The sequence below is a fragment of the Podarcis bocagei genome (assembly GCF_964188305.1).
Source record: "Podarcis bocagei genome assembly, chromosome: 2".
In the NCBI taxonomy this organism is placed as follows: Eukaryota; Metazoa; Chordata; class Lepidosauria; order Squamata; family Lacertidae; genus Podarcis; species Podarcis bocagei.
The window spans coordinates 10,001,733-10,027,477 of record NC_138126.1 but is presented as its reverse complement, the minus strand read 5'-3'; the positions used below and the strand labels follow the sequence as shown (position 1 = coordinate 10,027,477).

The window sequence follows — 25,745 nt, the reverse complement described above, 5'->3', positions numbered from 1 at the left end:
GCATTGGATATGCTTTCAATGGTGTGGCTCTGTGCTCAGTTTCCGTAGACCACCCAGTCGTAATGAAGCCTTATTTCACCAGGGAATCGTTTGCCCGCTTGCCCAGAACCGAAGAGAGTACAAAAAAAGTACCAGGAAAGCAACTGCTTCTTTGGAGAAAAGAGTTTATTGCAATCTGTGCACAGAGACAACCAGCAGAATAGCTTCTGAAATCTGGCTGTAACTTTACAGTGTTCAGCAAGCATTCTTATACCTGAAAGTATTCACCCACCTCCCAGACCTCCCCCAAAACTTCCCCAATCAGCTGGCAAGTTTTCAACTTATTCCCTTTTAGGGCATATCTATATTGCTGGCTAAGCACTGCTGGCTAAGCACCCCCTCCTCTTACCCCTGTACGTGTGTCTTTCTGCTGGCTAAGCACCCCCTCCCCTCTTCCTTGTACGTGTCTTTTCTTATCTTGCATTACTGAAGCAGAAGCGCAAGGCAGGAAATGGCCTTTTGACCTGTCTGATTAGATTTAGCAAGCAACTGCAGTCTTTGCTAGCAGCTTGACCACAATTGCAGAAGTAAGCTTAGTGCAGAAATTTACTATGTGCAGATAATATTAATGATTAACCCTTCCCCTCTCCCTTCAGTAAATATACGTTATTGTAAATATTCCAATTAAGGTGAAACATCACCCATCATTCTACTTTCACTTACATTTTGCAGCAGATTGGTGCTTCAGTGACATTGGTGAGGTTCACATGCCATGTTAAACCACAGTTAAAATAAGTGATTTTTCCATTTTCAGCATGGGAAAAATTATGGAGAGGGGATTTGAAATTTACAGCGTGTTATACATTAAAATAGGGATGCGCGTGGCGGTGTGGGTTAAACCACAGAGCCTAGGGCTTGCCGATCAGAAGGTTGGCGGTTCGAATCCCCACAACGGGGTGAGTCCCTGCTCCTGCCAACCTAGCAGTTCAAAAGCACGTCAAAGTGCAAGTAGATAAATAAGTACCACTCCAGCAGGAAGGTAAACAGCGTTTCCGTGTGCTGCTCTGGTTCGCTGCTCTGGTTCGCCAGAAGCAGCTTAGTCATGCTGGTCACATGACCCGGAAGCTGTATGCCGGCTCCCTTGGACAGTAAAGTCAGATGAGCGCCGCAGCCCCAGAGTCGGCCACGACTGGACCTAATGGTCAGGGGTCCCTTTACCTTATACATCAAAATAAAATTATATGAAAATGATGTACAGCTTGTTTTTAACTCCTGGGTAAATTAGCAAAAATGTACAGGACAAGTTCAAATATTTGCTGGAAATGTAAAGAAAAGGAAGGCACCTTTTATCATGTGTGGTGGAACTGTAAAGTAACAAAGGAAATATGGGAAATGATATATAACGAATTTGGGGGGAAACTGTTTAAAATAATGTTTGTTAAAAAAACAACAACAGAAGCCTTTTTGAAAAGACTGTTAATGTATGCAGCAACAGCTGCAAGGAAGCTGCCTGCCCGAAATTGGAAAAACGATAAAATCCCTACCAGGGTGGGCTGGCAGGCAAACTACTGGATTATGTAGAGATGGCAAGAATGACTGGGAAAATCAGAAACCAGGAAGATCAAACTTCAACAAAGAATGGGAGAAATTTATATCATATTTGGCAGACTGCTGTAAATATTTGAATTCTTTGGCAGGTCTTAAATAACTCTTGTAATGTTACATAGACTTTGGATATAATGGAGGACTGAAAAATTAGGATTTATAGTATGCAGTTGAAAAAGTTAATTAAAGAACCCATGGAGGGGAGGAGGGAGGTCTTGAGATTCAGAAGAATCTTGTACAATTTTTATTATTTGTTATTTTGAGTGTGAATGAATTTGTAAAATCAAATAAAAAAAAATTTTTTTTTAAAGTGATGGCTTCGTGTGAACGGGAAGCCCCAAGGTATATACACTGCTAAAATACGGTAACACCTTTTGGCTGCTCCCGGATTTCTGACATTGCTCCATTGAGAAGACACCAGAGTCTGACTTACTGGGATGTCCGAACCCGGCTTGCAGTCTGTTTCTCTCCAAACAATGAGCAGGAAAACAAGGACAAACCTGGTAATTTTGCTTGGAGAAACTTTCCACTCTCAAACGGGTCTTAGCGTCAAGAAATTTCTTAAGCAGAGGAAAGCATAGTTATCCTCCAACCGCCTCCAGGCACTCACACAGGACCTTCACGGCCTTCACTGGTTCTGATTTAAAGGAGAGGTAGAGCTGGGTGTCATCTGCATACTGATGAACACCCAGCCCAAACCCCCTGATGATCTCTCCCAGCGGCTTCATATAGATATTAAAAAGCATGGGGGAGAGGACGAAACCCTGAGGCACCCCACAAGTGAGAGCCCAGGGGTCTGAACACTCATCCCCCAACACCACTTTCTGGACACGGCCCAGGAGAAAGGAGCCCCCAGCTCCCAGCCCCTCAAGACGGTCCAGAAGGATGTTATGGTCAATGGTGTCAAAGGCCGCTGAGAGATCCAGCAGAACTAGGAAACAGCTCTCACCTTTGTCCCTAGCCCGCCGGAGATCATCAACCAGCACAACCAAGGCAGTTTTAGTCCCATGGTGAGGCCTGAATCCCGATTGGAAGGGATCCAAATGGTCCGTTTCCTCCAGGCGTGCTTGGAGTTTTTCGGCAACCACTCGCTCAATCACCTTGCCCAAGAATGTTAAATTTGAGACTGGGTGATAGTTAGCCAAATTGGCTGGGTCTAAAGATGTTTTTCTTAAGAAGCGGTTTAATAACGGCCTCTTTCAGTGGGTCTGGGAAGGCTCCCTCACAGAGGGAAGCATTCACTACCCGCAGAGCCCATTGCCCAGCCCTTCCCGGCTCGCTTTTATCAGCCAGGATGGGCAAGGATCAAGGAGACAGGTGGTCGGTTTCACTTGTCCAAGCAGCCTGTTCACATCCTCGGAGGTAACAGATTGGAATTGATCCCATCTAACAGGACTAGACAGAACTCTAGCACTCTCCCGCCCTGGCCCTGCTCCCACGGTGGAATCTACCTCCTTCTGAATCTGAGCAACTTTATCTGCAAAAAAACTTTGCAAAAGCATTGCAGGAGATCTTGGGGTCCCTACCAAGCCCCGGTGGTACAGGTGGTTCCGATAGATTGCGAACCACCTGAAAAAGTCTCCCGCTATTGTTTTCTGCAGATGCAACGGAGGTGGTGAAGAAGGCCCTCTTCGCCATCACCATTGCCACTGGGTAGGCTCGACGTTGAGCTCTAGCCCATGTCCAGTCTGATTCAGAGTGAGTTTTCCGCCACCGGCGCTCTAGCCGTCTCAACTATTCTTTCATCGCCCTCAGCCCCGGGAAAACCACGGGGCTGTCCGCGCTCCATGCAATCGGAGAGGGCGCTTCAGAGCCAGATAGTCAATAACCAGAGCCTTGGTTAACTCCGCATTCCAGCGGGCCACCAGGGAATCAGCTGAGAGGCCATCAACTTGGGATAAAACATCCCCTACCACTCTCTGGAGACCAGTTGGATCCATTAAGTGGCGGGGGTGGACCATCCGAATCGGTCCCACCTCCCTGCAGAGGGGGAGGGTTGCGGAGAAGTCCAGTTGCACCTGAAATAATCTGACCATGGCACTTCTTTTGTTTTGGTTTTAGTTAGTGTCAGATCACCAACATCCGTAGAGGTAAACACCAAGTCTAAGGCATGTCCGCGGCTATGAGTTGGGCCAAACTTATTCAGGGACAGCCCCATGGAGGCCATGCTTTCCACGAAGTCCTGAGCGGCGCCTTGTAAGGTCTTGTCGGCATGGATGTTAAAATCCCCCAGGACAACCAAGCTAGGTGTCTCGAGGAGATCATCCGCCACGACCTGAAGCAGCTCAGACAGGGAATCCTTGGTGCAGCGGGGAGATTGGTACACCAATAGGAATCCTGTACTGCCCCTATTGCCCAACTTCCAGAACATGCACTCAGAGAACTGGGCCTTCCCAATAGGACGCCTGGTGCAGACTAATGACTTCCTAAAAATCACTGCAACCCCCCCTCCCCGCCCACCTGACCTGGGTTGCTATGCGTAAGAGAAACCTGGTGGGCAAGCAGCGGCAAGGACAGGCCCATCTGCTTCATCCAACCAGGTCTCTGTCACACATGCCAGGTCAAATACTCCATGCACAATCAAGTCGTGGATGGCAGTGGTTTTATTCATCATTGACCTGGCATTGCACAGCAACACTTTCAGGTCATGTGGGTTTCCCTTGCTGATTCCAGTATCCTTCCAGTCAGGACCAGACCTGGAGGCAGGGATAGTCCTCAAACAACGACTAACCCTGCCTCCTCGGTAATGACATAGTCTGGTCTTAGCGTAACTCCTCCTCCTGCCCGTGATCACTGAGATCGGGTGTCCCAATACATTCCCCCCTGTGGAACCTGCCCCAGCCATTCTATTGGCTGAGGCCCACTCCCAGGCAGCCCTGACCCTTCCCCTTAAAAAGCAAAATACAAACTATATAATAACTTAACAGAATAATAAAAAAGCAAAGCAAGAAACAATAGTGCTAAAATTAAATTACTCCCCACCCTGACTAAATACTTCTCCAAACCCAGGCAGAAATAAAACAATAAAATTATAGGATATTATTAAAACAACAACAACCACCATTTAAAGTGCAGCAAATTAAAAGCACTTAAAACATTTAAAACCATTTTGTCACTTGCTGCAGGGAGCTGCTTAGGCCTCTAAACTGTGGCGGTGAGTGCAGGCCCCACTCCCTAGGCCAGATGGAGTTGGCAGGAAAGGGAGCGGTCCTCCCAGCACTCACTCAGAGCAGCAGCAGCAGCATGATGGGGTCAGAGATGCTCATTTATTCTTTCTGGCAGTTCCCTCCTTGCGAGAAGTGAGGTTACAGGGAACCAGACAAAGGGCCTTCACGGTAGTGGCGCCCACCCTGTGGAACGCCCTCCCTTCAGATGTGAAGGAAATAAGTAGCTATCTTATCTTTAAAAGACATCTGAAGGCAGCCCTGTTTAGGGAAGTTTTTAATATTTAATGCTGTATTGTTTTTAACACACGATTGTAAGCCGCCCAGAGTGGCTAAGGAAACTCAGCCAGATGGGTGGGGTATACAAATATTATTATTATTATTATTATTATTATTATTATTATTATTATTATTATTATTATTATTATTTACTACATGGTTAAACACAAAATGCTATATGATGCTTTCATTCAGTAATGTCTTCAGAACTGATAGGCATAAAGGAAGAGATTAAGAAGCAGAAGAAACAGGTGTGGAAAGATTAAAAGCTCCCAACGAAAGAAGAATGGATAACTAAGATGACTGACTGCCGAAATGGCTAAACTTTCCGTGAAGATCAGGCACCAAGATGAGAAAAAATTCAATCTAGAATGGGAAAACTCAACAGACACGTTTAAATAACACTGTAAAAGAGGCAAAACATTAGCAGGTAAGGTTTGAACTAAGAATAGAATTAGGAGGGGGAAAAGAAGTTGAAATTAATTGGAGAAATATAATTATATGCAAGGAGAATAAAGGGGGGACGGAAACTAGGGGGGCCAGGTGGGAAGACATTTATGGCAAATTTGGGAAAATGTTATTTTGAAAATTGAAAATAAAAAATATAGATATTTTTAAAATAATTTAGAAAAGTATTTGGGGCTCCCGTGCAGCTGATCCAGCGGGGCTTTCCAGAGGCGAGACCAGCGCCTCTCCTCGTTCTCTGCCCGGAGAAGCCCAGAGGCTCCTGCCGCTCGGCTCCGAAACGGTTAAGAGCAGCGGCGACAGAGCTGAGATTCCTAGAGCGGAGGAAAAAGGCTGTCGGGAAAATAGGAGCTTCCCCGGGGAAGATGCCGAACACGGCGGCCGCTCTCCTTCCTCGCGGAGGCGCTGGAGGTGCGTCATATTATTATGTATTATAACTGGGGGAGAGACTGGGGGTGCTGCTGGAGGGAGTTGTGGGGAGGGATTAAAAAAAAAACCCCTACTAGGCAAAGCGTTTCAATGTAAGTTTTTTTCTGTGTCTCCTTTTTCTCGTCGTCAATTTATCCAGATTTTCACGTTATTATTTTTAAAGACCTCTTGAAAATTGGTTAGCATTTTGGTGCAGATCTCGCCTAATGCCCACGCTTTTGCAAAGGGTATTTCCCCAAATATTTACATTTACCATAATTAATGCATTCTGTATATAATTCCGCTAAAATAATGCATTTATAGGGTTTTCCCCCTTTGTATGGGGGTAGGACATCTTTTCCCAATGGAAGGGAGGATCTTTCTCCTCCTCTCCTCCCTGCAGGCCAACTTGGGCAGGTGGGGGACCTTCCTTGGGCTCCCCATAGGGCTTGGGGTCAAGGCAAACCCTTAAGCATTGGGAAACCTTCTGCTGGGGCTGCCCCTGGGACTTGTCATAATTTTTATCCGGCCTGATTTTATTATAATTTATTAAAATTGTATACCTCCCTGTACCCACAGGCCTTAGGGCAGTTCACAGGATAAAATTGCAATATAAAAACCTCAAAGTACATAAACAAAACATAAACAAAATCAACCCAATAACCCCCCCCCCAAAAAAAAAACCACACACATTTTAAAACTGTGTTTCAATTAAATACAGCAGTTTCCGCAAGAGGAGTTCTGGGCAGAAGAGGTTAAAAAAAAAGGAGAAACAAGCAACTTCAAGTCCACATTAAAATTACAAGTGTGGCTGAGGCCTTATACAGACAGGCTAATACTATTACTACAGTGGTGCCTCGCAAGACGAAATTAATTAGTTCTGCAAGTTTTTTCTTCTTGCAAGTTTTTCGTCTAGCGAAGCACGGTTTCCCATAGGAATGCATTGAAAATCAATCAATGCGTTCCTATGGAGACCGTCTGGGGACAGAGGGGAAGCGCCGCTCTGTCCCCTCTTGTGAAGCAAGGGGCGGAGAGGAGAAGATCACTTCTCCCCCTTGCCGCCCCTTGGTTCAAAAGGGGTCCGGGGAAAGAGGGGAATGCGCTGCGCTTGCGGGGCTGGCAACGGGGAGAAGTGATCTTCTCCGCGCCGCCCCTTGCTTCAAAAGAGGTCCGGGGACAGCGGGAAAAATGCGCTGCGCTTCCCGCTGTCCCCGGAGCTTGCGGGGCAAGCTTCGTTTTGCGAAGCAAGCGCATAGGGAAATTTGTCTTGCAAAGCAACTCGAAAACGAAAAAACCTTTCGTTTTGCGAGTTTTTCGTCTCGCGAGGCGTTCGTCTTGCGGGGCACCACTGTATTACTACTACTAATACCCCTGAACACCCTCTCCCGCCAGTGTCTTGCCTCGGTAATGGACTGGATGAAAGCCAACAAATTGAATCTCAATCCAGATAAGAGTGAGGCTCAGTTTGTGGGTGGTTCCCTAGAGCAGATGGCTGGAAGGTCACCTGCTCTTGATGGGGTTACACTTCCTCTGGAGGAGCAGGTTCATAGCTTGGGGGTAATCCTGGATCCTTTGCTGTTGCTCGAGGCTCAGATGGCCTGGAGTTCCTTTCATCACCTTTGGCTGGTAGCCCAGCTACACCCCTATCTGGACAGGAATAGCCTATCTACCGTTGTCTATGCTTTGGTAACTTCAAGGTTAGATATAGATATGCGTTATACGTAGGGCTGCCTCTGAAGACAGTTTGGAAACTTCAGCTAGTGCAGAATTCAGCGGCCAGGTTGCTACCAATTAGTTTCCGGGCTCAATTCAAGGTGCTGGTATTGACCTATAAAGCCTTAAATGGCTCAGGATCACAATACTTCAAGTACCACCTCAATACTTCAAGGGCTGCTTCTTTCCAGATGAACCTAGCTGGATCCTGAGGTCCTCCTTCGTGGGCTTCCTTCTCAAGTGGTCCGGAGGGTGGCAACACGAGAACAGGGCCTTCTCTGCAGTGGCTGTCTGTCTGTGGAATGCTCTCCCCAGGGAAGTTCACCTGGCGCCTTCCTTATACACCTTTGTTGTTGTTTAGTCATCCTAGTTGTGTCCGACTCTCCGTGACCCCATTAATCAGAGCATGCCTTGGAAACTCACTTTCCTCTCAAAGCTTCTCCTTTTTTATGGCATAATACTGGATTGGGTTGCCAGTTTCTTCTCCAGGTGGATCACATTTAGTCTAAACTCTTGGCTGACCTGTCTGTCTTAGGTGGCCCTGCACGGCATAGGTCATAGCTGAGTTATTCAAGCCCCTTCACCACGACAAGGCAGTGATCCATGAAGGAATATACACCTTTAGGTGCCATGCAAACATGTTCCTTTTTAACCAGGCTTTTGCTTGATATGTTTGACATCCTATAGTCTTTTTCAAACGTGGCTCTTTTGGGGGGGTGTTATTGGGTTGTTTTTATTCTGATTATATATGATGCGATCTTTTCTGTGAACCATGCTGAGTTCTCCGGGTATAGGGCAGTATATAAACTCAATAAATAATAATACCATATCAATAAATAATAATCCCATATTAATGCTTTCATTATTTGTACCCCCATGGATCTGACTGGGTTGCCCCAGCCAATCTAGCTGGCTTCTAACAAATATAAAAGCATAATAAAACATATAAAACTTCCCTCTACATGGCTGCCTTCAGTTGTCTTCTAAAAGTTGTATAGTTATTTATCTGACATCTCACAAGAGGGCGATCCACAGGGTGGGCACCACTACCGAGAAGGCCCTCTGCCTCGTTCCCTGCAACTTCCCTTCTCACAGGGAGGGAACTGCCACAAGGCCCTTGGAACCTGGATCTCTGTGTCCTGACTGAATGATTGGGGTGAAGACATTCCTTTAGCATTTCATCAGTTTGCCTTTTTATTCCATCAGGAGATGTTGACGGGATGCTGGCAGAAGGGGAACAATCAGAAGTGTCACCAAAAGGATCGAAAGAGCAAAGGAAGCTGAGGGTTAAAGATGGAGGCAGCAGGCGAGAGGGGAGACGAAAGCAGAAGCCGGAGGGTGACTCTTGTATGTCTCAGGATGGTGAAAACCAAATTCCCAGAGAGGAGAAAAAGCATGAATGCACAGTGTGTGGAAAGAGATTGGGTAGTCGCTCAGCTCTTACTTTACATCAAAGAGTACACACAGGAGAGAAACCATTTACATGTTCCGAGTGTGGAAAGAGCTTCAGTCAATGTGGCCAGCTTACTAGGCATCAAAGAACTCATACAGGGGAGAAACCGTATACATGTTCCGAGTGTGGAAAGAGCTTTATTTGGAGTAGCAGCCTTATGTTGCATCAACGAACTCATACAGGGGAGAAACCGTATAAATGCTTGGAGTGTGGAAAGAGCTTCAGTCAAAGTAGTTCCCTCACCTTGCATCTACGAACTCATACAGGAGAGAAACCTTATAAATGTTCAGAGTGTGGAAAGAGCTACAGTCACTGTGGTGCCCTTACCTCGCATCAAAGAACTCATACAGGGGAGAAACCGTATACATGTTCGGAGTGTGGAAAGAGTTTCAGTGACAATGGTACCCTTACCTCGCATCAACGATCTCATACAGGGGAGAAACCGTATACATGTTCAGAGTGTGGAAGGAGCTTCAGTCAGAGTAGCGCACTTAAGTCGCATCAAAGAACTCATACAGGGGAGAAACCGCATACGTGTTTGGAGTGTGGAATGAGCTTCACTCGCAGCAATGGGCTTTCTAGACATCAACAAACTCATCGAGGCAGCAAACCTTATAAATGCTGGCAATGTGGCAAGAGCTTCATTCGCATTGACTACCTTTCCTCGCATGAAAGAGTTCATACAGGGGAGAAACAATATACATGTTTGGAGTGTGGAAAGAGCTTCAGCTACAGTTGCAGCCTTACCTTGCATCAAAGATTGCACACGGGAGAGAAACCTTATAAATGTTTGGAGTGTGGGAAGAGCTTCTGTCGCGGTAGCCAACTCACGTTGCATCAACGAACTCATACAGGGGAGAAACCGTATACATGTTCGGAGTGTGGAAAAAGCTTCCGGTGTAGTAGCTCCCTTAAGTTACATGAAAGAACTCATACAGGGGAGAAACCGTATACATGTTTAGAGTGTGGAAGGAGCTTCAGTCAGAGTAGCTCCCTTAAGTCGCATCAAAGAACTCATACAGGGATTAAATCTTAGAAATGTTTGGTGTATGCCCTCTCCAAATGTGTGGAAGCAGCAAGGAGAGGGAGCCAAGCTGCTAGCCCCTCTGCCATTAGGGAAATTGGGCCCAGCAAGTTTGGGGGATAAGGAGAGAGGGAGTACTGACAAGGGAGAGCAGTGAGGTCCACTGATGCCATCTAGACTTCCCCCCAAATTATTATTATTATTATTATTATTATTATTATTATTATTATTATTATTATTATTTCTGTACCGCTTGATATTTTTTAAAAAAATCTCAAAGCAGTTTATTGCATATTTAACATCAATAAAACAATCTAGAATCAAACATTTCTGAAGAATGTCAAATATAAAGTATACAGTCAAAGCAACATATTTAACAGGAAACTAAAATATTATCTTAAAATATTTCAAAATAAAACATTACAAAGGAGGTCGACTACAGAATACATATTTAACACAAAGTTAACAAACAACAACAACAACTTGAACATTTCAAAAGAAAACATTGCTAAGTGAAGCCAACTATAAAATGCACATTGAAAACAGCATAGTTTACAAGCCGGTTGACTGACTGAACCCAAAGAGTACTCCTTAATGGTTCCTCAAATCCTCTATTACAGCAGTCCATTGCTGCCTCTTGTGGCAGTGAGTTCCATAGCTTAATTCCTCACTGTGCGAAGGGTTTCTTTTATATATCCTGACTCTTCCACCATTCAGCTTCCTGTGACGCCCCCGAATTCTAGCGCTAGGAGAAATAAAAAGCTTTTCTCTACCTACTTTCTCCACACAATGCACAATTTTATAATCGTGTCACTTCTTACTTGCTTTTTCTCTAAACTAAAAAGTTCCCAATTCTGCGACCTTTCTGCACAGCGGAGTTCCTCCATCCCCTCGATAATTTGGGCTGCCCTTTTCTGAAGGTGGAGTTGGGACCACTGGGTGCAAAGTACAACTTCTGGAAAATCTCATTTATCCCTTTTGGGGGGGGGAGGGGAAGTTTCCAGCCCCGAAGAGCAGAGGAGACACTTCAACGTGGATGTGAAGTCTCTGAAAACAGAGAGGAAGGTGACCAGGGGTCAGAGAGCGGGGCTTGTCCCTCCCCAGGACTTGGAAAACATGGTTAATTGGCGGCAGCAGAGCTCCATGACTTGTGAGATGCACAAGCAAAATAAATGGTACATAAAGTGCTTTTAAAATGAAGAAGCACACCTTTTTATGGTCCACAAATCTTTTGTTTTGCTGTGAAGAACAACCAGGCCTGGACGTCTCCTGCAAAGGCCTGACTAAGCAGGGCCTACTAATCATCATGGAACATCTTCTCCCCAGGGACTGATTTCTTGTTTCGTTTTGTTTTTTTAAAGGAAGAACAGAAAAAGATAACAAATGCAGAATTGTGCTTTTATTGTTTATAAGGTGTGAAATATACTCGGAGTCGAGAGTGGATTTCATGCTCTTTATTCAGCTCATAGTGATGAGGAGGAACGAATGTTCCCCCACAGTATCTGCTTTATATACATTATTTACACAATGGGCTGCACGTTATTGGCTAATGGATACTGTTAAACAATACTGAAGTATCAGATCTGGAAGGACGTGGTAATAGATTTGGTTAGCATGCTGAATTTTGGTATGAGAAAACAAAGGTACACAAGGGATTCCTGAACCACATTATAAGGAAATCAATTTACCAAGTATGGGACAAATATATGAATTTATTAGAGAACAAGACACCTTTGTGGCTTTCCCCATTAGAAACCATATCTGTAAAAAGAGGTAAACACGAAACTGGGGAACATACAAAGATCTGTTAACAGAAGTAGAAAACAAATTAAAGGTAAAGAATATGAGGATAAAAAAGCTCTGTTAACAGATTGGTTACAATATTGCCAAATAAATGACATATTCAAAGGTGACAAAGAGAAGGACTTTGGGAAGGAATTCTCAAAGTTCAAAAATGAATTATTAGAAAATAATGAGAAATTGTTATCAAGAATGTACAAACCACTGTTGGAATGGGAGACGAAAGATGAAGAGTTTAAAGCTGTAATGATACACTGGGCAAAAGACACAGGTTATAATATACTACTTGAATCATAGGAAAAGCTGTGGAAAGAGATTTTAAAATTCACGGCATGTAGTTCATTAAAAGAAAATTATATGAAGATGTACTGATGGTATTTGACTCCAGTAAAGCTTGCTAAAATGTATAAAGATATCTCTAATTTATGCTGGAAATGTAAGGATAAGGAAGGAAGTTTCTTTTCATATGTGGTGGATGTGTAAAAAAGTAAAGGGCTTCTGGGAAATGATATTCAATGAACTTTTAAAAATTCTTAAAATTAAATTTGTTTTAAAAAAGCAGAGGCTTTTTTACTAGGTATAATAGGAGAATTGCCAAGGAAGCAAGAGACTGTTTATTTATGCGACTACAGCAGCCAGATGTGGAAAGAAGAAAAGGTTCCAAAGAAAGAAGAATGGAAAGATGATTTACTATGCCTAAATGGCTAAATTTTCCGTAAAGATCAGGCACCAAGATGAGAAAAATTTCAGTCAAGAATGGGAAAACTTAATAGACTATTTTAGAGAATCTGTAAAAACGTCAAAACATTAGGAGGTTTGATGTAACATTTATGAACTAAGAATAGAATTAGGAGGGGGGAAAGAAGTTGAAATTAATTGGAGAAATGTAATTATATGCAAGGAGAATAAAGGGGGGGCGGAAACTAGGGGGGCCGGGGGGGAGACATTTATTGCAAATTTGGAAAAAATGTTATTTTGAAAATTGAAAATAAAAAATATATATTTTAAAATAGTTTAGAAAACGTTTTAGGGCCCCCGTGCATCTGATCCAGATGGTCTTTCCGCAGGCGAGACGAGCGCCTCTCCTCGCTCTCTGCCCGGAGAATCCCAGAGGCTCCGAAACGGTTAAGAACAGCGGCGACAGAGCTGAGATTCCTAGAGCGGAGGGGAAAAAGGCTGTCGGGAGAATAGCAGCTTCCGCTTCCCCGGGGAAGATGCCGAACATGGCGGCGGCTGTCCTTCCTTGCGGAGGAGCTGGAGGTGCGTCATATCATTATGTATTACAACTGGGGGGGGGGGAGTGGGCTGCTGATGGAGGGAGTTGTGGGGAGGGATTAAAAGAAAACCCTACTAGGCAAAGCGTTTCAATGTAAGTTCTTTTCCTCTGTCTCCTTTTTCTAGTCATCAATTTGTCCAGATTTTCACGTTATTATTTTTAAAGACCTCTTGAAAATTGGTCAGCATTTTGGTGCAGATCTCGCCTAATGCCCACGCTTTTGCAAAGGGTATTTCCCCAAATATTTACTTTTCCCATAATTAATGCATTCTGTATAAAATTCCGCTAAAATAATGCATTTATAGGGCTTTCCCCCTTTGTAGGGGGGTAGGACATATTTTCCCAATTGGGGGGGGGGGCAGATCTTTCTCCTCTCTTCCCTGCAGGCCAACTTGGGCAGGTGGGAGACCTTCCTTGGGCTCCCCATAGGGCTTGGGGTCAAGGCAAACCCTTAAGCATTGGGAAACCTTCTGCTGGGGCTCCCCCCTGGAACTTGTAATCATTTTTATCCGGCCTGATTTTATCATAATTTATTAAAATTGTATACCTCCCTATACCCACAGGCCTTAGGGCAGTTCACAGGATAAAATTGCAATATAAAAACTCAAAGTACATAATCAAAACATAAACAAAATCAACCCAATAACGCCCCCCCCAAAAAAAACCCACACACATTTTAAAACATTTGTGTTTCAATTAAATACAGCAGTTTCTGCAAGAGGAGTTCTGGGCAGAAGAAGTTAAAAAAAGGAGAAACAAGCAACTTCAAGTCCACATTAAAATTACAAGCGTGACTGAGGCCTTACTTAGGCTAATACTATTACTATTGCTACTACTAACACCCCTGAGCACCCTCTCCCACCAGTGTCTTGCCTCGGTAATGGACTGGATGAAAGCCAACAAATTGAAGCTCACTCCAGATAAGGCTCAGTTAGTGGGTGGTTCCCTAGAGCAGATGGCTGGAAGGTCGCCTGCTATTGATGGGGTTACACTTCCTCTAGAGGAGCAGGTTCGTAGCTTGGGGGTTCTCCTGGATCCTTTGCTGTTGCTCGAGGCTCAGATGGCCTGGAGTGCCTTCCATCAGCTTTGGCTGGTAGCCCAGCTACACCCCTATCTGGACAAGGATAGCCTATCTAGCGTTGTCTATGCTCTGGTAACTTCAAGGTTAGATATAGATATGTGTTATACGTAGGGCTGCCTCTGAAGACAGTTTGGAAACTTCAGCTAGTGCAGAATTCAGCAGCCAGGTTGCTACCAATTAGTTTCCGGGCTCAATTCAAGGTGCTGGTATTGACCTATAAAGCCTTAAATGGCTCAGGATCACAATACTTCCAGTACCACCTCAATACTTCAAGGGCTGCTTCTTTCCATATGAACCTAGCCATATCCTGAGGTCCTCCTTCGTGGGCTTCCTCCTCAAGTGCTCCGGAGGGTGGCAACACGAGAACAGGGCCTTCTCTGCAGTGGCTGTCTGTCTGTGAAATGCTCTCCCCAGGGAAGTTCACCTGGCGCCTTCCTTATACACCTTTGTTGTTGTTTAGTCGTCTTAGTCGTGTCCGACTCTCCGTGACCCCATGAATCAGAGCATGCCTTGGAAACTCACTTTCCTCTCAAAGCTTCTCCTTTTTTATGTCCATGGAGCTTTCATGGCATAATACTGGAGTGGGTTGCCAGTTTCTTCTCCAGGTGGATCACATTTAGTCTGAACTCTCGGCTGACCTGTCTGTCTTGGGTGGCCCTGCAAGGCATAGGTCATAGCTTCTCTGAGTTATTCAAGCCCCTTCGCCACGACAAGGCAGTGATCCATGAAGGGGTTTACACCTTTAGGTGCCATGCAAACATGTTCCTTTTTAACCAGGTTTTTGCTAGATATCTTTGACATCCTATGGTCATTTTCAAACGTGGCTCTTTTTTGGGGAGTGTTATTGGGTGGGGTTTTATTCTGATTATATATGATGTGATCTTTTCTGTGAACCATGCTGAGTCCTCCAGGTACAGGGCGGTATATAAACTCAATAAATAATAATCCCATAATAATACTTTCATTATTTGTACCCCCACGGATCTGACTGGGTTGCCCCAGCCAATCTAGCTGCTTCTAACAAATATAAAAGCATAATAAAACATTTAAAACTTCCCTCTACATTGCTTCCTCCAATTGTCTTCTAAAAGTTGCATAGTTATTTTTTTGACAACTGACGGGAGGGCGTTCGGCAGGGTGGGCACCACTACCAAGAAGGCCCTCTGCCTTGTTCCCTGTAACTTCCCTTCTCACAGTGAGGGAACTGCCACAAGGCCCTGGGACCTGGATCTCTGTGTCCTGACTGAATGATTGGGGTGAAGACGCTCCTTTAGCATTTCATCAGTTTGCCTTTTTATTCCATCAGGAGATGTTGAAGGGATGCTGGCAGAAGGGGAACAATCAGAAGTGTCACCAAAAGGATCGAAAGAGCAAAGGAAGCTGAGGGTTAAAGATGGAAGCCGAAGGCGAGAAGGGAGACGAAAGCAGAAGCCGGATGGTGGCTCTGGTACATCTCAGGGTGGTGAAAACCAAATTGCCAGAGAGGAGAAAAAGCATGAATGCAGCGTGTGTGGAAAGATATTGGGTAGTCGCTCAACTCTTACCTTGCATCAAAGAACTCATACAGGGGAGAAACCATATACATGTTCAGAGTGTGGAAAGAACTTCAGTCAGAGTCGCTCCCTTATGTGGCATCAAAGAACTCATACAGGGGAGAAACCGTATACATGTTCGGAGTGTGGAAAAAGCTTTATTTGGAGGAGCAGCCTTATGTTACATCAACGAACTCATACAGGGGAGAAACCATATAAATGTTTGGAGTGTGGAAAGAGCTTCCGTGAAAGTAGTTCCCTCACCTTGCATCTACGAACTCATACAGGAGAGAAACCGTATGCATGTTCAGAATGTGGAAAGAGCTTTATTTATAGTAACAGCCTTAGGTTGCATCAAAGAACTCATACAGGGGAGAAACCGTATACATGTTCAGAGTGTGGAAAGAGCTTCCGTCACAATGGTGCCTTTACCTCGCATCAAAGAACTCATACAGGGGAGAAACCATATACATGTTCAGAGTGTCGAAGGAGCTTCAATCACAAAGGTGCCCTTACCTCGCACCAAAGAACTCATACAGGGGAGAAACCGCATACGTGTTTGGAGTGTGGAATGAGCTTCGCTCGCAGCAATGCGCTTACTAGACATCAACAAACTCATCGAGGCAGCAAACCTTATAAATGCTGGGAATGTGGCAGGAGCTTCAGTCGCATCGACTCCCTTTCCTCACATGAAAGAATTCATACAGGGGAGAAACGATATACATGTTTGGAGTGTGGAAAGAGCTTCAGCCAGAGTTCCAGCCTTACCTTGCATAAAAGATTGCACACAGGAGAGAAACCTTATAAATGTTTTGAGTGTGGGAAGAGCTTCAGTCGTGGTAGCTTACTTACACTGCATCAACAAACTCATACAGGACAGAAACCGTATACATGTTCGGAGTGTGGAAAAAGCTTCAGGTGCAGTAGCCGTCTGACGTTGCATCAAAGAACTCATACAGGAGAGAAACCGTATACATGTTCGGAGTGTGGAAAAAGCTTCAGGTGCAGTAGCTCCCTTAAGTCGCATAAAAGAACTCATACAGGGGAGAAACCGTATGCATGTTCGGAGTGTGGAAAAAGCTTCAGTCACCATAGCGCCTTTAAGTTGCATCAAAGAACTCATACAGGAGAGAAACCATATACATGTTCAGAGTGTGGAAAAAGCTTCAGTCAGAGTAGCTCCCTTAAGTCGCATCAAAGAACTCATACAGGGAGGAAATCTTAGAAATGTTTGGCGTATGGAAAGAACTTCAGTGACAGGGGCTCCCTTCCTAAACAGTAAAGAACTCGTACAAGGGAATCATCTTAGAAAGGGTTGGCTGTGGGAAGATCTTTAATCATATCAAATAACTCCTACAGAGAGTAAACCAATGATCGTGTTCTGGTCCCCCCAGGACAGCCATTATTGTATTGGAAGAACTTTCTGACAGTAAGAGCTGTTTTGACAATGGAACAGTCTCCCTCGGTGGGAGGTGGGCTCTCCTTCCTTGGAGGTTTTTAAGCAGAGGTTGGATGGGCTTCTGCTATGGATGCTTTAGCCGAGATTACTTCATTGCTGGGGGTTGGATTAGATGACCCTTGGGGTCCCTTATAACTACAGTTCTATGATTCTATATACAGCAGAACATTCATCTGCAAGACAACTGTTGTCACAAGCTTGGTAAATCCGGAGATATATTTGATCATCAGATAATGCCAATATTATTCACTTGGACTGTGCTGTTTGAACCCATGTACAATTCTAGGTGCCTATTCTATAGTTTTGCTTTTCATATCCTAATTTTCATCTGCTGTTGTATGTAGCGTTCCCAAAGCAAGGAAGAATAGGACTCTGATTAATAAAATATACACGAGGCTTGACCAGCAAGACTCTGGGAGGAGTGCATATAATAATTCTCTCCCTACCCCTTAGCCCAGGTCGTTTTATTCACAAAAGAACTTTTTACACAGTGTTTGTAAGAACCTATCAGATTTCCTCTGAGCATTTAAAAAAACCCCACGTGGGACAAAGTCAGATCAGTAAAGGAAGGAAGGAAGGGTAGTATTCACCATTTCTTTGGGAAGTCTCTTCCTGGCCCTAAGATCTATCTAAAGATTAACAAACTACATCAAAGTAACCTATTATGACCTAGAGTGCCTGGTGCAGCAACTGGTCTGTGTCCTAGAATGCTTATAGGTGCTTGTCAGACATAGAGAAATGGGCAGTAGAGAAAAATGGTGTAGATGCAGAGGCTTGTGGGATTTGATCAGAAATTACTGTCAATGAATCAAACCCAGTCAACGCAGTGCTTTCATCGCGGACACGGTGGCTTGATGCATATTTTATCATTCCTCATAGTAATCCCGTCTGATCACTACAGTTATAGCTGCTATCTCTGTTTCATGTGCATCATAAAATGAAACAGAAAAAGCTTTACGAAAATAAAATCTTTATGAAAATTTCAAAAAACTCATGAGTCCCACCTACACTGGAAAAAAATAGTGGAATCTGTTCACATCCCTCATGGTTAGCTTACTGCAATGCACCGTACAAACAGATATCGTAGAAGGTTGGGCCACAGGCTGTAGCTGGTGCAGAACGCAATAGCCAGGTGGCTTGTGTGAGAAAGGTAAAAAAGGTAAAGGATCCCTGGACAGTTCAGTCCAGTCAAAGGCGACTTTGGGGTTGCAGCGCTCATCTTGCTTTCAGGCCGAGGGGGCTGGTATTTGTCCACAGACAACTTTCTGGGTCATGTGGCCAGCAGGACTAAACAGCTTCTGGCGCAATGGAACACCGTGATGGAAACCAGTACTCATGGAAACATCATTTGCATTCCCACCACAGTGGTACCTATTTACCTACTTGCACTGGCGTGCTTTCAAACTGCTAGGTTGGCAGGAGCTGGGGCAGAGCAGCAGGACCTCACTCCGTCGCACAGATTCGAACCACCAACCTTGCCATCAGCAAGCCCAAGAGGCTCAGTGGTTTAGACCACAGTGCCATCCACGTCAGGCTTGTGGGAGGAAACTACTGCCAGTATAGAACAGCCTGCTAGTAGGATTTGCACTTGCTACCGATCTGCTACTGGGCTGAGTTCAAGGAGTTTGTACTCACATGCAAGTCCCTGTTCTGCTCAGTCCCAGATATACAGCAGAGATTCTCCTGCAAGTTCCAAAGATCTCCAAAGCACACACCCAGAATGGGGCTTTTAGTGTCACTGTTTGTGTTCTGTGGAATGGCATCCCTTTCGGGGGGGGGGGGAATTGGGACCTTTTCCAGCTGGATAAATAGATTTTAATAATGGGGGTCCACTTGTTACGGTTTTAGTCTTATTTTTATTTGTTGCCTTTGTGTATATAACTGCTTTTTAAAACATTTTTTATATAAATTGCCTTGAGACAGTGGTTTAGAAGGCAATCAATTATTTTTTAAAAATACTTTTAAAATACTTTTCATGTTTATGCATTTCACTAATTTTACAATCATTTTGATATTTCAAGGTTTGACTTCCTTCCCCCTCTTTCTGCGGTTCCTTAAATTTATTTTTAATATCTTCTGCATATCCAAATTAACTTAATTTGCTCATTTGTTCATCTTCTTTAAATATATACTGGTATGAAACTGCAGGTTATTACAATAACCCTACCAATGTTTTTATCTGTGTACAATTTATCTGTAAATATTCAATAAACCATTTCCATTCTTTTATTTTAAAAAAATGTTATCTAGATTTCTTATTCTTCTGGTAAGTTTTGCCATAGAAGGCAATCGTATTTAAGGCAATCAATGAATCATTGTTACAAATAATGTGATAATATTTTTTACTTTTTCTACTGGCATCTGACCAGGGTTAATCCTCCTGTGGATTTTTGTAAAACGGAAAAACTGTAGATAAACAGAAGCAGAGCTATAGAAATAGATATACGGAAAATATACACAAATAGATAAATCTCGCTGGACCAAAAGAAAAAGAATTGTGATGCTGACACACAGTCGTTAAACCCGTTGAGTATTGCCAATTAATTTACTTGCATTTCTGAAAATATATTATCATCAAGCAGAGTAAAAGGGAACCTTACCGAGAGAGGACACGATCCTGCAAATCTCCTTCATTATTCGGCTGTGCAGGGCTCTCTGGTCAGGACCCAGCAGAGCCCATTCCTCTTCAGTGAAACTGAGTCCTGAGAGAGAGGGGGAGAGGGGGAGAAATGTTTCCTTGCAAATATCAAAATAGACCAGCCTACAAGCAAAATCCCAAAGCCTTGTTAAGGGGAGGTGAATGGGCATTACCCTCAGGATTAATATACATTGGCACCTTGGTTCTCAAACTTAATCCATTCCGGAGGTCTGTTCCCAAACCAAAGCATTCCAAAACCAAGGCGCGCTTTCCCATAGAAAGTATTGCAAAATGGATTAATCCGCCCCAGACTTATGAAAACAACCCCTAAAACAGCAATTTAACATGAATTTTACCATCTTACGAGACCATTGATCCATAAAATGAAAGCAATAAACAATGTACTGCAACCACACAATCAGTCAATCAGTAGCTGAACTGGGTTCCACACAGTCACAAAAACAAAACAAAAAGAGCCGCAAAAACAAAAATGCAAAATAAATAGCAAACAGACAGACCTCAGCGTAACACTCAAAACAGAAGCGTAACACTCACAATTGAATCAAGGCACTCAAAACGGAGGCACATTTGGCTTCCCCAAAAGTTTGCAAACTGGAACACTTATTTCCGGGTTTGCGGTGTTTGGGTTCCAAGTTGTTTGGAGTACCAAGGCGTTTGAGAACCAAGGTACCACTGTAGAGGCTGGAGAAGCTTTTTCCCCCACCTGGGAGCCTCTTTCCATTCAAGACAATATTGGGGGCGGATCCAGAGGCAAAATTTGCTACCTCCATCCAAGGAAACAACAGGCATGATCAGAGTCAAGGGCACATTTCGGCTAGGCAAAAACACTCAAGGAGTGTCTTCTGTGTTGCTGGGAAGGGGGTGGTGGCCTGGGGAGAGTCTCAAGGGCCAGAGAGAGGCTTGGAGGACCGCAGTTAGTGTCCCCTACCATGAGGTTCCCCACTCCTGATTCAAATCTTCAAGAGTGGCGTTGACAGCCTTCCTAGTGGGTAGCAAGATAGCGGTACTGGCAGGGTCCCCGGTGCTGATTCCCTCTACCTGATTTGGTGAGCCAAGGAGAGATGGCTGAGCACGAATCGTCAGCACGGTTTCATCACCTGCGAGAGACAAAGAGGTCAGGAATGTTGGAAGGTCAACAGCAGGGATCATGCAGTTTATCAGCTAAGGGTTAAATCTGGTGGTGTTTAAAGAGAGCTGGCCAAGAGGGGTGGGCGGAGCTGCTGCTTAGCAACCAAGCAGAGCGGCATGACCTTCACTGAGGAAACGTGTGCTCGGATTGGCTGGGTGGTTCTGAGGGAGCTTTCCTCTGCTATGTTTGGATGAACGTCTCCCTGCTTTTGCTCGCTTTTTTCAGGAAAGTGATATCGGCTCTTTTCACAGTAGCACATGCTTGTCACGTAGACAAGAAGTTTGGGATCAGTTTAGCACAGGGGTCAGCAACCTTTTTCAGCCATGGGCCGGTCCACCGTCCCTCAGACCATGTGCTGGGCCAGACTATATTGGGGGAGCGGGAGGAATGAATGAATTCTTATGCCCCACAAATAACCCAGAGATGCATTTTAAATAAAAACACACATTCTACTCATGTAAAAACCAGGCAGGCCCCACAAATAACCCAGAGAGGCATTTAAAATAAAAGCATTCTTCTTTTTTAAATTACCGTATTTTTCGCCCCATAAGACGCACCGGCCCATAAGACGCACCTAGATTTTTGGGGGGGAAATAAAGGGAAAAAAATTTATTTCCCCCCCAGGTGCGCTGCGCTACACCAGGAGCTTGGGGCGTGCGGAGCTCAGCGCGCCCCAAGCTTCTGCGTGCCGGCAAGGTCTCCGCTAGCGTGGGAGAGCCGGGCGCCTCTCCCAGGGCTAGCGGACCCCTGCGCTAATCCAGAAGCTTGGGGCAAGCTGAGGTCAGCGCGCCCCAAGCTTCTGCGTGCCGGCAAGCAGTCCGCTAGCCCTGGGAGAGCCGCGGGGCTCTCCCAGGGCTAGCGGATCGCTGCGCTATACCAGGAGCTTGGGGCGTGCTGAGCTCAGCGCGCCCCAAGCTTCTAGGTGCAAGCAAGCAGTCCGCTGCCGCCCCAAGCCTCGCGCACCCGGCAGGAGGTCCCACCGGGTGCGTGAGGCTTGGGGCGGCAGCGGACTGCTTGCGCGCACCTAGAAGCTTGGGGCGTGCTGAGCTCAGAAATGCCAGCATTGTACGTCTACAATGGTTAAAAATGGTTAAAAATGAATGTTTTTGCCTGGCGACTAAAGGTGTATAATGAAGGCGCCAGGCGAACTTACCTAGGGATTCCACAAACAGGAAGCCACTGCATGTCAGGCCATCTGCTAATTTTGACATATTTTAAATTTAATTTAATCAAAGTAATACTTACCTGCAGCAGCTGAGATTCAGTATACTGCCTAGATATGGAGGTTCCTCTCCTCTCACAGCTAAGACAGCAGCTTTGCTTGTGCATATCCCATATTTCTGTGACTGGGGTGTGAGCCTAGGGCTTGGGAGCCCAGGGTTCAAATCCTCCCTCAGCCATGAAACTCTGGGTGGCGTTGGGCCAGTCATTGCCTCTCAGCCTGACCTCCCTCACAGGTTTGTTGTGAGGATGAAACGAGGAGTGGGGGAAACCATCAAGGCCACCTTGAGCTCATTCAAGAGAAAAAGGTGGGGTGTAAACGACGTTTCAGCAATAAAATCACCTGCCCATTGGCAAAGGTAAGCATGGTTTCAGATGGGATGGGGACTGCACATTGAGATTCCTGCACTGAAGGGGCTGGACTAGATGACCCTCGGGTCCCTTCCAACGCTATAAATCTATGATCAGGGCTGGAGCTACCTTGGGCCACCTAGGAAGCAGCGGAGGGCGTAGACCGCAGAGGGGCGCAGTTTCACGCAGATTCATTTTTTGTCCTGTCTTGTAAATGACGGATAATATTGTTGTTGTTTAGTCGTTTAGTCGTGTCCGACTCTTCGTGACCCCATGGACCAGAGCACGCCAGGCACTTCTGTCCTCCGCTGCCTCCCGCAGTTTGATCAAACTCATGCTAGTAGCCTCAGAAACACCATCCAACCATCTCATTCTCTGTCGCCCCCTTCTCCTTGTGCCCTCCATCTTTCCCAACATCAGGGTCTTTTCCAGGGAGTCTTCTCTTCTCATGAGGTGGCCAAAGTATTGGAGCCTCAGCTTCACGATCTGTCCTTCCAGTGAGCGCTCAGGGCTGATTTCCTTCAGAATGGAGAGGTTTGATCTTCTTGCAGTCCATGGGACTCTCAAGAGTCTCCTCCACCACCATAATTCAAAAGCATCAATTCTTCGGCGATCAGCCTTCTTTATGGTCCAGCTCTCACTTCCATACATCACTACTGGGAAAACCATGGCTTTTACTATACGGACCTTTGTTGGCAAGGTGATGTCTCTGCTTTTTAAGATGTTGTCTAGGTTTGCCATCGCCTTTCTCCCAAGGAGCAGGCGTCTTTTAATTTCGTGACTGCTGTCACCATCTGCACTGATCATGGAGCCCAAGAAAGTAAAATCTCTCACTGCCTCCATTTCTTCCCCATCTATTTGCCAGGAGGTGATGGGCCCAGTGGCCATGATCTTCGTTTTTTTGATGTTGAGCTTCAGACCATATTTTGCGCTCTCCTCTTTCACCCTCATTAAAAGGTTCTTTAATTCCTCTTCACTTTCTGCCATCAAGGTTGTGTCATCTGCATATCTGAGGTTGTTGATACTTCTTCTGGCAATCTTAATTCCGATTTGGGATTCATCCAGCCCAGCCTTTCGCATGATGAATTCTGCATATAAGTTAAATAAGCAGGGAGACAATATACAGCCTTGCCGTACTCCTTTCCCAATTTGGAACCAATCAGTTGTTCCATATCCAGTTCTAACTGTAGCTTCTTGTCCCACATAGAGATTTCGCAGGAGACAGATGAGGTATATGGATAATATGGTGCTTTTCTATTTTGAAGAATGGTGTCATTTCTACGAGCCAACTGCTTTTGAAAATTTTGTTGTTGTTTAGTCGTGTCCGACTCTTCGTGACCCCATGGACCAGAGCACGCCATTAGCAATTTTGCTGGGGCGTGTGTGTGCGTGCAAGTAGCTAGTCTTCTCTAGGGTTCTAGATTCGCATTGGTGTTTATTGATTTTGATTGATTTATGGGGGCAGCTACCCCTTCCTCTCTAGGAAGCAAGCTCTGCTGCTATTAACCCTGAGAAGGCCAAGCAGCAACAAATATCTCTGCAAGCAGGATGGATGCTTGTGCATTGCACTAGATGATGATGATGATAACTTGTTGGGTGGCTTCAAAAAAATATAAAAACAATAAAACATCAAATATTAAAAACAACCCTAAACAGGGCTGCCTTCTGATGTCTTCTAAAAGTCAGATAGTTGTTTATTTCCTTGACATCTGGTGGGAGGGTGTTCCACAGGGTGGGCACCACCACCGAGAAGGCCCTCTGCCTGGTTCCCTGTAACCTAGCTTCTCGCAGTGAGGGAACCGCCAGAAGGCCATTGGAGCTGGACCTCAGTTTCTGGGCTGAACGGTGGGGGTGGAGATGCTCCTTCAGGTAAGAGGTGACATGACAGAAGTTCATTGTAATGGATTTATGGTCCTAAATTGTTAGGTTTAGTAAATATTACGATTTAATTAGAACTTGCACGTTATAACTGGGATGTGTTGCAAGACAGTCTCAATGTGCATTAAAACAGGTAAGGTAAGGGGTCTGAGGTGTTTCATTAGCATTTATGTGTAAAGACTGTGTTGCACACAGTCACCCCCTTACATCACCCCCTTCTAACAGACCCACCAAGTGTCCCTATTTTCCAGGATTTACTGAAACCATTTCTTATTTGATCCTGGAACATCCTTATTTTCCTTAGGATGTCCCTATTTTCATCAGAGACATGTTGGGGGCATGGAGTTAGGCGACCCCCAAGCCAAGGAGATAAATAACACTACAACCTTTAGAAGACATCTGAAGGCAGCCCTGTATTGGGAAGGTTTTGTTTTTTAAAATGTTTAATATTTTATTATGTTTTTATATATGTTGGAAGCTGCCCAGTTTTGCTGGGGCAATCCAGTCAGATGGGCAGGGAATAATAATAATAATAATAATAATAATAATAATAATAATAATAATAATAATACAGTGGTAAAGGGACCCCCGACCATTAGGTCCAGTCGTGACCGACTGTGGGGTTGCGGTGCTCATCTTGTTTTACTGGCCAAGGGAGCCGGCATACAGCTTCCGGGTCATGTGGCCAGCATGACTAAGCCGCTTCTGGTGAACCAGAGCAGCGCACGGAAACGCCGTTTACCTTCTCACCGGAGCGGTTCCTATTTATCTACTTGCACTTTGACGTGCTTTCGAACTACTAGGTTGGCAGGAGCAGGGACCGAGCAACGGGAGCTCACCCCGTCACAGGGATTTGAACCGCCAACCTTCTGATCAGCAAGTCCTAGGCTCTGTAGTTTAACCCACAGCACCACCCACACCCCTTTAATACAGTGGTACCTTGGGTTAAGTACTTAATTTGTTCCGAAGGTCTGTTCTTAACCTGAAACTGTTCTTAACCTGAGGTACCACTTTAGCTAATGGGGCCTCCTGCTGCCGCTGCACCGCCAGAGCACGATTTCTGTTCTCATCCTGAAGCAAAGTTCTTAACCCGAGGTAATATTTCTGGGTTAGCAGAGTCTGTAACCTGAAGCGTATGTAACCCGAGGTACCACTATATTTTGGGATAGTTAATTTATACAAATATGGTGCCAGGGAATCAAACTGAGAAGGGGGTAAAAAGGCATACCAAGGACAGAGTTTCTTTATAATGGCCAGATTGTTCTGTTG

The 25,745-nt window shown here is 44.9% G+C and overlaps 2 protein-coding genes across 7 annotated transcripts in view; one reads left to right on the top strand and one right to left on the bottom strand.

Moving 5' to 3' along the window:
- Window positions 1-18,228, top strand: part of LOC308580782 (uncharacterized protein) — a 144,562-nt gene extending 126,334 nt beyond the window's left edge. Inside the window, exons 1-2 of one of the 6 annotated variants that reach the window (XM_081182946.1) lie at window positions 5,788-5,903; window positions 8,820-10,862. In XM_081182946.1, the coding sequence (XP_081039072.1) occupies window positions 5,858-5,903; window positions 8,820-10,102 (1,329 nt within the window). In that variant the 5' untranslated portion in view covers window positions 5,788-5,857 and the 3' untranslated portion in view covers window positions 10,103-10,862. Of the gene's footprint in view, window positions 1-5,787; window positions 5,904-8,819; window positions 10,863-13,028; window positions 13,151-15,553 lie in introns of those variants that run through there. The other 5 variants (XM_081182943.1, XM_081182947.1, XM_081182942.1 and 2 more) reach the window with 5 other exon arrangements.
- Window positions 1-19,465, bottom strand: part of LOC308580851 (uncharacterized protein) — a 132,360-nt gene extending 112,895 nt beyond the window's left edge. The window contains exon 1 of the mRNA XM_081183082.1: window positions 19,267-19,465. The gene's annotated coding sequence lies outside the window, so the exon portion shown is untranslated. The remainder of the gene's footprint in view (window positions 1-19,266) is intronic.
- Window positions 19,466-25,745: the final 6,280 nt, after the last annotated feature.